The sequence below is a fragment of the Mesoplodon mirus genome, assembly GCF_964341445.2.
Source record: "Mesoplodon mirus genome assembly, chromosome: 3".
Taxonomy (NCBI): domain Eukaryota; kingdom Metazoa; phylum Chordata; class Mammalia; order Artiodactyla; family Ziphiidae; genus Mesoplodon; species Mesoplodon mirus.
Genome location: NC_138978.1, coordinates 148,940,246 through 148,953,560, shown reverse-complemented (window position 1 = coordinate 148,953,560; position 13,315 = coordinate 148,940,246). Strand labels below are relative to the sequence as shown.

Below are 13,315 nucleotides of genomic sequence, written 5' to 3'. Positions count from 1 at the left end.
TTGAGTAAAGGCCAACAATGCTGATTTACTGCCAAATGGTTGGTTTAATGTTCTGAAAGAAAATCATTATTGGCCAGTAAGTGGAAATTATTTTGGTATAAAGAAAAAATCTTGAATTTATAAGCAGTCTTGGGTTCAGAATTTGGCTTAGCTGCTAATTATCTGAAATGTTTGGGAGCAGTTTACTTAATCTATTTAAACCTGTTTCTTAATCTATGCAAAGAGGAAGGTAAGAACCATGACACAGGTTTTTTTGAGGATCAGTTATGATAACTTAGGTAAAGTTCTGGTATGTGATGTGCTTAAAGATTAAAAGCAGGTCAGCAAAACTTTCTGGTTAATCATTTAAATTGCTTTATTATGGCTCCTCTTTCTAAAGGCAGCAGCCATTTAGTAGGTTTATTTTATTTTTTTTCTTTCTATCTAGGAAGTTGAAATTTAATTTTGTTTTCTTTAGTATGCCAAAGAAGTTCACTCAGCTATATTTGGTAATTCTTCTCATTTATTTTTGAGAAGTAAGCATTTTGTCTATTATTGATATGTAGAGTCACTCCAGGTCAGCTGAGTAGTGAAGCTCATTAAGACAATTTCCAGAACTTAGTCTTCTCTTTTGTTTAGCCAACTATCTTCATCTCCTCTAGGAACAGTAATCCACAGTTGGTGGGCAAAGTATAGAATCCAGGTTAGTAGTTTCTTCTGGCCCACTTAAGGAGACAAAATTTAGGAAATGATCTGGATGAATAGGCAGTCCCAGATGGTTAAGAGAAATCTTAGTCTTGGGGTTAATAATCCATGAAAAATAACACATGTGCCTTCCATCCACTTGTCTTTTAGTGCTTAGAGACAAAATTTGGGGCTTCACTCAAATCCAGCATCATTCAGATATTCTGAGAGTCATAATAAATCTTCCTTTCTTCTTAACTCATCATCTTCAACAATTTAACTTTCAGTGCCTGCTTTTTCTGTGCTATGAACACAGGTTAAAATCGTTTCTACACTAGAATATCTTCCTAGAGTGAATTATTTTTTTTTTTATGTGCATTAGAAGACCCAGGAAATAGGGAAAAGAAGTTCCTACTGAAGTACTGTGAGAATAATTATTGTTTGGGCAAGATCTTTAGTTTTTTCACACTGAGAGACATTTTACTCTGTTCTGGCTAGACTGTGGGCTATCTAGGGAGAACATAATTTTCTAGACTTTAAAAAAACCTATTTATCTATGAACAATTCATACCCCTGATTAAAGAAACCACTCCCTGGACAGGGACTGCTTCTCAGATGTCTTATCTCCCCTCATGCTATGGCTTCTGCCTCCTGAGGAGACAACTGTGCATCAGACACTGTGCATCATGAGCTGAAGTCCTTGCATCATGTGCTCTTGTTTACTCAGAGAATATCATGTATATAAATCCAGAGAGGAATTCATCATGTTCTGTATCTGAACTTCAAGAAAGTCTTGGGGTTACAATAGTAAATACATACAGAATTCCTGAGGCCTCCAGATGCTTCTGCCCAAGAAGGGGCCTTCTGAGCTTGTCCCTGTCAGAGCTATGCCAAGCACCTGGCCTTCTAGTCACTCCCCCAACCCCTCCCCTTTAGTGACACATAGCTGGGCTTTGCCAAGGCTGCTTTTCTTTGCTTAGGCACCATTTCAACTGTTGCTTACTTTTCCTCATCTTTATTCAAGGTGTCTGAGAACAACTGAGCACCACTGTGGCCCCTCTGAGACTGTGCCATGGCCGCCAATTTGTCTTGCATTTTCCCAGCACTGCATCTTTTTGGGGTCTTGGTGCTATTGCTGTGTCCTTCCTGCTTGTGTGGTGAGTACAGAGGTTATGGGAAAAGGGGGTATTTTCTCTAACATATGGAGAAAAATACCCAATTAAGAATTAATCAAATACAGTGAAATGCAGGGAGATCAGCTCAGTGTTTTGTGACCACTTAGAGGGGTGGGATAGGGAGGGTGGGAGGGAGACACAAGAGGGAGGAGATATGGAGATATATGTATATGTATAGCTGATTGACTTTGTTATAAAGCAGAAACTAACACACCATTGTAAAGCAATTATACTCCAATAAAGATGTAAAAAAAAAAAAAAGAAAAACAAAACAAATTCAGTGAAATGGTGGTATATCATAATCTTTTTGAGAGAGTGCAATGAACTGTATTAATAAGAAATAAAATTTAAGTATAAAAGAAATTGTTCCAATTCAGATAGAGGATTTTATAGTGTCTAGAATAACAAAGTGTTGAAATGCAAAAATTCTTGTGAGACTGCTTTAGCAAGGAATAATCTTTAATTTTTAAATCAATTTCTTGAATTTAAATGCTCTACAATGCTTAAAACAAATTACTTTCCAAATAGGTTAATTATACCATCTACAATCTTAGTTACTGCTTAATTTTTAAAAATTCCATCCATAGACAAAAATATTTTCTGTTATTACAAATATGGAGTAAATTTTCTAGAGTAAAAATATAGAGTACTTCATGAATTCTAAACCATTATATAAAAGTACGGCATGGCTATTGAAATATAAGAAAATTTTTAGCAATGAATGAGAAGTCAAAGGATTTGAGAGAACTTACCAGAACTGAAGAACTGTCACTATGAAAATTAATTTATTTTTACAGAATTCAGATGGAAATGTCCTTTAAGCAAAGTGATGTTTTACTCTTTTGTTAGCTAACATTTTATCTAGGAGAATTAATATTCATAATAAATTTAAAATATTTATGAATTTGTTCCCTGAAACAGCTGTCATGGCATAAAAATGGGAGATTTGGGATAGCTTAGAGGGAAAATTCTGAACTGAAAATAATGGCTGAATACTCTTATGTGAGCTAACTTACTGATTTGTCAATGTGGAAGCCATGTTTTCTTCCTCACTGAGACTGATAAGGGGGAAAGCATGGGTTAATTAAAGAATATCTATATTTGAAAGATGATTTTTCATATCAGATGCATGAACATTATTGAGGGACAGTATTAATTTAGGTTATAGTATCAGTACAGGATAAAGAACTTTATGCTTGGGGATTTTCAGTCTTCCAACTTCATCTCTAAATTCCCCTCTTCTAGAGACTGAGGTAGTAGAGCAAAGCCTTATCAAATTTGTCAACAAGTCTTTCAATTATTTTTTCATGTTTCTGTTTCCCTTTCCCTTTCTCTTCTGTTCCCACAAATCTTCCCATTACCCATGGCCCTGACTCTCTGAAATGGCATTTAATGTCTGCCAACTCTGATGTGAATCTCCCTTTCTGATTCTGCCTCCCCTCTCTCACAGTAATGACCTTCTGAGGCCAGAGACTTTGCCATTGCCTCAATATCCATCTGCCTCTCACATCTTGTCAACTACTTACCTTCTATCCGTCCTTCAAGTTATCTCCAACTTATTCTTGGATGCCTTCCCTGGATACTCTGGTGCCCAGTTCTGTCACCACCTTCTCCTACAGAACTAATTTCCTGTTCTAATCCTCTGGCACAAGTGTGACTAGTGTTGTGGTAGAACTATTTGTATGGTTAAATCTTATATTTTAAAATACACTGCAAGAAAAGCCCAGTACAGAACTGCATATATGTGCTTACTTATAAAAACTAAGAGCCATTTTTATATTTTTATGGAGGTGCTTAATCTGAGGTTTAAGAAATGCTGTATGGAAGCTGTTGATTTATACACAGGTGAATTTCTTTTCCTCACAACTAAAACAGAACTTACTTGGAGTTACCGTTACTATGCTTTCTGAACCCTCCAGAGTTGAAGTTTTGGGAGGAGCACAGGTAAGGGAAACAAGAACCTGAGCTGGCTCTTGGCCTCATGGGTATTTAAAGCTTATTCTCTCTTGTGAGGTTTTTTTTTTTTTTTTTTTTTTTAATTTTTCCTCCATCATCACTGAGGATCTGCTAAATACAATTTGCAGTTCAGGGTCTGGCTGATCCAGGGATCCACCTCTGATTCTGGTTGTTCATTTCCTATTTCCTATCTCCTAGGTATCATCTGGTGACTTCTAGTGTTATTTTGTTTTTACAGAGGGCTTCCTCCCACCTCAGGAGACCCTTTTGGACTGGCGTGAGGACAATTCCACCATGACTGTCTTTCTCATGCAGCCCATTTCTAATCTACTGGAAGTGCTAACTCAGCCTTGCTTCTGATAATGTCAGGAGTCCAGGCCAACCTCAAAACAGCAGAGATCTGTCCTTCACTCTCACCTTAGAGCCTTAGAGTGCCTGTCACTAGACAGCCCATCCTTTGCCTTTTAGATTTCTCAGACAGGAGCTGGACACTAGTTCGCTGTGACTAATGTCTCCCCAGCCTGAAAGGAGCCACATTAGGTTTTCTCAGTGAGCTCCTGAAGGTCCTTCTCTCTATGTGAAGCATAAATTCTCTCACACGTTAGCCTCACCTGGGACTGCAGGTGGTGTTCACAGGATATCAAAAGCTTTATAAAAATACCTCCCCAAGTATTATTCTTAAAGTAATTTAAATTCCTGACCTGTCTAAAATCCCTGACATTGTCTTTAAGTGAGGGTGGTAAGAGTTTTCTAACTGGTTTCTGAGCTACTTGCTTAACCAAATATGGAGCATTGCTAGGCTTTGCAAGTCACAAGGAGAGTATTGTTCTTCAGCCCAAACTTTCATTTTATGACCTTTAAGCATCCACTGATGCCGTAGAAAGTGAAAGTCCAATGATCAGTACCGAGAGCAGAATTCCAGAAAGTGACAGTGGACTTTCTACTAACACAAACCTGAGCTGAATCCTTAATTTGATTCATGTTACTGGTACTTACTAGCTGTGACCTTGTGTAGAATATTTGACTCCTCTAAGGTTGTGTTTCCTTTTCTCTAATGTGGGTCTGATGTTCATTCGGCCTCAGAGAGTTAGCATGAGGATTAAATGGTATAACATATATATGATGATTAACACAGTGTCTAGCAAGTGGTTAAGAACTCAATAAATCATTCCTAGTAATTTTGTTAAGTAAATGAAACATACCTCAGCAGTATAATTTAATGACTTTGTTCTCTAAAATGGGAAGAGTCCATCACTCTGAATAGTTAATTAAACTCTAGCTCATTCTCTTCTACCCTTCTCTTTTGCCATTCAAGACTGCAACAGGTTTCCCAGCATTGCCCATGGATCCTATGAAGATGTGAGTTCAATTTTATCCTTTACTACTATAGTGCAGTATAAATGTGATGAAGGATATGTTCTAGTTGGAGAAGAAAAAATCACCTGCAGAAATTCACATTGGTCATCTCTAGCTCCTGAGTGTAAAGGTAACTCCACTTTACTGATGGCTCTTGCTAAGATGGTAGGGCCACCATGCTAGTTCTGACAGTGTGGTTTCCCCCCAGCGAGAGGCAGCACTTAGAAATTTGTATGTATGTATGTATGTATTTACTTATTCATTTCCTGTATTTAATACCTGGATGTGGTACTGTGTTGTTTAAAAAATATGTGTGGTGTTAAAAAATATTTGTCTCAAAAATATTCTTCTATGTTATCTTCCAGAGCTTCGTTGCTTTACCTTTCACATTGATATCCCCAGCCCACTTGGAATTCCTATGGGTTTATGGTGTAAAGTAGGGGTCAAATTTTATTTTTCTCCAATGAGTCGTCAATGAACCCAGCACCACATTAAATGGACCGTAGTTTTCACGCTGCTCTACAGTACTACCTTTGTCAATATTCAAGAGTTAGAGATAATAATTTTTAATTGAAGAGAAGAGTGAGGATTCAGCAAAATTTTAGTGAATTCTTGTGAAAGTTAGGATGAGGACTCATGCAAAAATCCCAAACATCCTTGAAGTATCTGATATCTCCATTAGTACCTGGTGCATGTTATCACCTCCTCATAGATAAGCTGACCTGATATGAGACCAAGATTAGGTGTGCATTTTTTTTTTCTTACCACACGGCTAACAGCAACTTAAGTGTCTAATTTCCCACCATTGTCTCCATTTAATACAGGAAGATACTAAGGGCATAAGAATAGAAATTACACACTTAAGATGCTGAAAAGAGTCAGGTTTTGATATACAGTAGTTTTTAAAACTCAGATTTTAGACCACAATACCTAGGTTTATATCATAATCATGTCACCTAAAAGCTACGCAACAATAGACAAGTCACATAAATTGTCTTTATCTAATTTTTCTCTCCAGCAAAGTGTAGATAATAATAGTGTTTTATGTTGATGATAGCTATACATTAACATTATTGTTATTAATTTTATTGTTATAATACAATAAATGTAGTTAAAGAACAACTCTCAGACTGCAGGCATAATTTATTACCAGTGTTTCTAACCCCCCAGTATTCTTTACTATTGTAAGGTCTTATTCTGAGGATCACAAACTGATCAAAATCACGTTTCCATTACAGCTCTGTGTCTGAAACCAGAGATAAAAGATGGAACTGTGTCTCTGGACAAGGATCAGTATGTTGAGCCTGAAAATGTCACTGTCCAGTGTAACTCTGGTTATAGTGTGGTCGGCTCTCCAAGTATCATCTGCTCAGAGAACAGAACCTGGTACCCAGAAGTGCCCAAGTGTGAGTGGGTAAGTGGCACACACCTCGGGGTATTCTATCACATTGTAAAAATGGTAACCTGCTCCAGAGCACTGTCCCAGCCAACACTGATGAGATCTGACTTTTACTGGGACTCATTTCTGAGTTGTTTAAATCAATTTCAGAATCAGCACTTTTACTCTCAAAGTGCATGTTGAGCTCTTAAAGCAAGTTCTAATTCTCTTATTTTATAGCAAGAAAGACCAAGACCCTAGATAGGAGGGTTCCATAGATCCAGGCAACCTGGCTCCCAGCTCTGCATTTTCTATTACAGTAAGTGCTATGCTTTTGCATAGACATCAGATCCATCCCTTCAGCTCACCCTGAAGAAGTTCCCTGGGTATCTTCTGCAGTGCTGTTCCTTCTCTGCTTAATTTCATTGCTGCCTTAGAGCAGTGCTGGTCTCAATCTTAGGGTAAATACTTTGCTGAGATGCACAAAGTATCTTCTGATTTCTTGCATCAGTCCTAAGGAGGGTCTTGATACTCCAATTTTATTGTCATCAATAGGCATCCTGAAGTAATCTTATACCTTCACAGTTTGGAGAGAAGCCTCTCAAACCATCCTTTTATCTCTTTTAGGAAGTTCTCACAGGCTGTGAACAAGTACCCGCAGGCAGGAAACTCATGCAGTGTCTCCCAAGTCCAGAGGATGTAAAAATGGCCCTGGAGGTGTATAAACTCTCTCTGGAGATTGAAAGATTGGAGCCACAGACTTGAAGTTGAGCACCAGTTAAAAATCAGTACATCTATTTCCCCTCTCTTCCCCTTAAAAACAGAGAATTAGGTACATTTCCCTCATTAGCAACTCTACTGGTCCTTAAGTGCTATTATTTACTGAAAAAATACCTGTGTTAGAAGAATCTTTCAAATTTTTGATGCCACTGCTAATGTGGAACTATTGGTGGTTTATATCCTATCTCATTTTAAGCTTCTGCTTCCTTAGATTTGGTGGGATGGAAGAAATAAATAATCACCTGTCAAAAATGTAGTGTCTTTGTTTTCACTTTGATTCCATTGTAATGAGAAATTAGGGCCCTATATCAATCACTTTCTGATGCTTCTCTAATTAATGCTTCTTTTCTATTTTCATACTGGAGCCTTGTCTGAGATGTATTTACACTACATCTTCACTTCCTACTCACCCTTCAGTGCCCAGGTCAAATATCACATCTTCTTCCGTCTTCGCCTTTCTCTTTCTATTGATTACCAATATTTTCTCTGGAACAACTTCTCAGTTCCTCTTTATATTTAAGGTATATTTGGTTTTGCTTGACATCCCCTCCATCCAATAATAACCAGCTTGGATGCCTTTGAAAACCTGTGTGCAACCCAAGTGTTCTTCTTGAGCATGTCCAATTCTTCCCATCCAGTGTGACCACTCTTTTCTTTAATACTTCAATTAAAATAGCTTTAGTGTCTCTTTTAGGACAGATTTCCCAGAAGCAGACCCTGAGAAGAGAACTTGTGTGCAAGTAATTTATTAAGGAACTTCTCCAAGTTCTCAAAGGAGAAACGGGAAAAGGAGTAGGGTAAGCAGGATGGGACAGGGAAGGCACGTAGTAGGGTGACCAGGCAAAGTCAAAGGAGGGTGGCTTAATCTTGACCCAGAAGGGAACCCTGGACTATAAGTTTGTGTACATTTTGTCCCAATTCCAGGTAAGGGAATTGGGCTTTCATTCTGCTGTACCAGTCAGTTATTGGTGAAGGGACACCCTGTGGACACATGAGCCCCCAGGGCATCCAGCTCTCTCTGTGTGACTACAAAGCTGACTAGCAGCCTGAGGGGAGTCCTCCCAAAAGAGAGGAAGGTATAACCCTAAGAAACCAGAGTACACAGAAACCTGCAGAGGAGAGCAGAGAAATGGTATAAAGGTCTGAGGACCTGGGTAGAGCTTTCAATACTTATCCCACACGTATTTCTCTTATATCTCTGTGGATATTCTGGGGAGCCTTATAATTTCTTATGGTCACCTCTTCTTCCATTTTTTGCCTCCCCAAATGTCATTCTCACTCATGCTTACTTAGCTACTATGGCTGGCCTCTGGTTCTCCACTGCATCTTGATCAATTATAGAGAACATCACCTCTTTGATTTCTTCAAAACAGCAGTCACATAAGAAGGTTGCATAGCAGACTTTTACTAACGCTCTCGAGTTAACAGAGGGATGTCTGGCTGGCTGCACAAGACTGGACTTTCACATCGAATGTTCATAACTGTGATCTTAAAAGACCATTGCCTTTCCCTGCCACCAGGAGCCTCTTCTAGCCTTTTCTGGTCTGATGCTTTCCTTCCTCAAATCACTCCTTATCACACTTTATCTGTTCTTGCTATCACTGCCCCAGAAACCCATTTCTTTTTACTTTATTAGGGAAAGCATTTTAGCAATCTGTCTTTCCCTAGTTTCAGGGATTTCATATCCAAAAATCCATGAATGTACTCAGATAAACAAAGGACTATCCATTCCAGGTCTGGGTGCCAAGCTGTAGAGAAGATTCAGAGGCATCTCTGAAACCTGAGTCTCATATTTCCTCCCCTGCAAGTCTCCATCCAGGGCAGTGTGGAGACCTTTCCACACTGATGTGAATTATGCCACAATCTTTTCATGTGTTAATTCTAAATTAATTATACATAATTATAATTATAGAAGTAATATGTGCAGGAAAACAAGAATTCAAACCTTAGAAAGGGATTTATAAAAATAAAAGTAAGATTCTTCCCTCTTCTGCCTCATGTGATATGAACTCATATCACATGACTTTTTATCTCTAAACATATGTTTTGATTTCCTGCTACAAAATTGATCAATCTAGCTCTGACTTTCCCTCTCCTCTCTCTCTCCATTGGTCAGTGTCATTTAATTTTATATATTTTTAGTGATTACTTATCTTTAGGGCTTTAAATAATGTACTTCAACCTCTATTATTTATGCAACTTTATTTTTAATAATTTACTATTTTATTAAAGTAGTACAAGCAAATAATTAAAAAGTCAAATAATCCAAAAAAAACCTTTTAATGAAAACCCAAAGATTCTGATCCACTCAATCCCACCCTTTGGTCTCTTTCCCCCAAAATAACCATTTTCAACTCCTTTAGCTCTGTGTTATGATGTTTATCGACATATTTCCAAAAAATATTCTTATTATACTTATGTTTATTATTTTTAAACATTATGTATTGACTGATTAAGCATATCTTGATCTTTGCTAAGCCAAGGTAAGCTTAACAGTGATCTGTGAATATATTGCATTACAGCTCTTTAATTTTTATGGCATTAATAATTTATCTTGTTTTTTTGTTTAGTTTTCTATGTTTCTATTGCTGATTCTTGCTACATGCTCCAAAAGATCTGTCATAGTCTAGCAATCTATTTCCTAATGTTCAGACATGTCAGATGCTGTTTTAATTCCACATACTTCTCCACCATCACTCCTGGAGATTTTCTTCCCAGCTCTCTTTTCAGTGATTCTGAAATAAATGGTTTACTTTTAAATCTTAGGTCTTCTCTTTGCTGTTCTCTTTATTACTTTGATTCCAAGTCTTTGTTCTGGTGTATTTCCTCATTTTTGTTGGAACAGATCCTTCAAAAGGTGCCTGGGAAGTAAATTTTTGAGTCCTTACATGTTTTAAAATAACTTTTTTTTCTACCCTTATAGTTAATTGATAGATTGTTTGCATGTAGAAGTTTGTGTTCTCAGAATTTTGAAGGCATTTCTCCACTGCCATGTGCCTTCTAGCTCTGCTATGGAAGAATCCACAGTATTCCAGGTCTTGTTACAGTGTTGTTGATTTTTATTTTTTCTCTCTCTCTCTCTCTCTGGGAGATATTAGTATCTTCTCTTTATCCCTGTGGCCTTGCTGTAAGGTGTTTTTCATACATTAATTTGGGTACTTGTTGGGAATTTTTGACCTGTAAACACATGACCTTTAGGTCAGGGAAAATTTTTAGAAATTTTTTCTGTTATTTTCTGTTTTCATTTTATTTTGTCTTATCCCACCACCCCCACCCCAGAACTCCCTTTAGTAAAATATTGTTTTAACTTTTTTTTTTCTGTCTTACTTCCCATATCTTGTTTTTTTGCGGCCTACTTTTGGGAAGATTTTCCTGACTTTGTATTTTAATATTTTTATTGAAGACTAAAACCTATCACATTTTAATTTCCAATAACTTGCTCTTGTTCTCTACATGTTCTTTTAATGTATTATTCTGTTCTTTCATCATAGATTCAATATCATTTTTTCTGTCTCTGAAAATACTAATTATAGGTGGAGTTTGGGGGACATTCCTTTCTCTCTATTCATACAAAAGAGTAGGACCCTTAAATATTGATTGATATCTCTGCATGTTGAGTGAGGCTTCTCTACTGGTGAAATTCTTTGTAGCATGGTGGGCAGCAAGAAGGTTTAACTATTTGTATGTTTGTCTTATTTTTAAGTGGGACATGTATCTATCGGTCTTTTCTTAGGAAATACTCAATGCCTTCTGAGAAGATTTCTGTAATCCCTTCCTTACTGATTTATCGACCTTAGTCTTTTCTCTCGAGTTTCTAACACTTATATGTACTACTATGTAAAACGAAGAAATGTGTGCTTCTAAGTTTATGTTCAACTTCACTGTCCTTTCCACCTGTCAACCTCTATCAACATACTATTATTTTTATATTGCATCATTTATAGCCCTGTGATTCTATTGAGTATCTCTGACCACTACCCACTGAAGGCAGAACTAACCTCTGTCATATACTGCACTTACCATTTCATTTGTGGGCTTTGTTCACAGTAAGTGTTCAAAAATCATTTCATAAAAGGATGTTTAAATTCCATGAGCTAAGATTTAGTACAAAAGATCAATTTTTAAAACTCTCTGCTGAATGGATTTTTTTCTATGGTACCAAGTACAAAAACAAGTGATCTGTTCATTTTCTGGGTTTATCATGAGACCCCAGGGCCATGAAAAGGGCCAAGAATAGCCAAGATAATCTTGAAACAGAACAAAGCTCGAGAAGTAGTATTATTAGAGACTTCAAGAAAGATGGATTATAAAGGTGTTTTAATTAAGACAGTGGGTGTTAGTGCAAATAGAATCAAGCTGACTATATCCAGAAAAAAATATATATTTATAAAATTTATATTTACAGTAGTATATTTACCTTAATTGTGCAAAATTTGACCCTTCAGTGTGGTGGGAAGTGATGTCTTTTCAATGAATATTTCCTACATTAATCGTAGAGCTACATGGAAAAATTGTATCTTGACCCTACTTTACATTTACCAAAAAGAAATCCAAAGTGGATTATAGATCTACATGTGAAAAGTAAAAAATAAATAAATAGATAACACATGTGAAAGTATATCTTCATGATCTTGAAGTAGGAAGATAACCTTATACACAACAACATAAAAGGCATTATGAAAAAATTTATAAATTGCTTAATATTAAAACAAGCATTTCTTTTTATTTAAAGATACCATTAAGGTTCTCCAAAGAAGGTGTACAAATTGCCAGTAGGCACATGAAAAGACACTCAGCATCATTAGTCTCAGAGAAATGCAAATCAGAACTGCAGTGGCATACTGCTTCTCACCCACTGAGATGACTGTAATTTTTTTAGTAGAAAATAACAAATGTTGGGAAGATGTGGAGAAATTGGAACACTCATACATTGTTGGTAGGAATGTAAAATGCTGTAGCTGTTTGGAAAAAGTTTGACAGTTTCTCAAAAAGTTAGAGCCCCTATGTGATCCAGCAGTTAATTTTCAACCATATATGCAAGAGAATTGAAAGCATATCTTCCTACAAACACATGCACATGAATGTGCATGGCAACATTATTCATAATAACCCCAAAGTGAAAACAACTCAACTGATGAATGGATAAGCAAAATGTGGTCTATCCATAAATGGCATACTATTCATCCATAAAGAGGAATGAAGTACTGACACATGCTACAGTGTGGATGAACCTTGACAACAATATGCTAAGGAATAGAAGCCAGACACAAAAGACTACATCTTGTATAATTTAATTTATATGAAATGTCAACTCTATAGAGACAAAAAGTAGACTAGTATTTGCCAGGGGATAAGGGAGAGAGGGAATGCTGAGTAACTGCTAAAGGGTAGGGGGTTTCTTTTTGGGGTGTAGAAAATGTTCTGGAATTAGATAGTGATGGTGGTTGCACAATCTTATGAATTGTAGACTTTAAAATGATAAATTTTGTGGTATGTCAATTATATCTCAAAAAAAAAGTTACTGAGTTGAGCTGAATTTTGTCCTCCTCAAACTCATATGTCCAAATCTGTAGTACTCTAGTAGTTCAGAATGTAACTGTATGTGGAGATACAATCTTTTGAAAGGTGATTAAGTTAAAATTAGGTCTTTAGGATGAAAAATCTAATTCAAAAAGATACATGAAACCCAATGTTTGTAGTAGTACTGTTTACAATAGCCAAGACATGGAAACAACCCAAATGCCCATCAACAGATGATTGGTTTAAGCAGATGTGGTATATATATATATATATATATATAATGGAATATTACTCAGCCACGAAAATGGGTGAAGTGTTACCATTTGCATCAACATGGATGGACCTAAAGAATATCATACTAAGTGAAATAAGTCAGACAGAGAAAGACAAATATTATTTTATACCACTTATATGTGTACTCTAAAATATAATAAATAATCTTATATACAAAACAGAAACAGACTCCCAGACATAGAAAACAAACATG

At 36.6% G+C, this 13,315-nt stretch overlaps 1 protein-coding gene across 1 annotated transcript in view; it reads left to right on the top strand.

The window, feature by feature from the left end:
* Positions 1–7,560, top strand: part of LOC309799292 (C4b-binding protein alpha chain-like) — a gene marked incomplete at its 5' end in the record, with an annotated part of 66,212 nt that extends 58,652 nt beyond the window's left edge. Inside the window, 3 exons of the mRNA XM_082612244.1 lie at positions 5,110–5,280; positions 6,389–6,564; positions 7,156–7,560. Coding sequence (XP_082468370.1) covers positions 5,110–5,280; positions 6,389–6,564; positions 7,156–7,293 — 485 coding nt within the window. The 3' untranslated portion in view covers positions 7,294–7,560. The remainder of the gene's footprint in view (positions 1–5,109; positions 5,281–6,388; positions 6,565–7,155) is intronic.
* Positions 7,561–13,315: the final 5,755 nt, after the last annotated feature.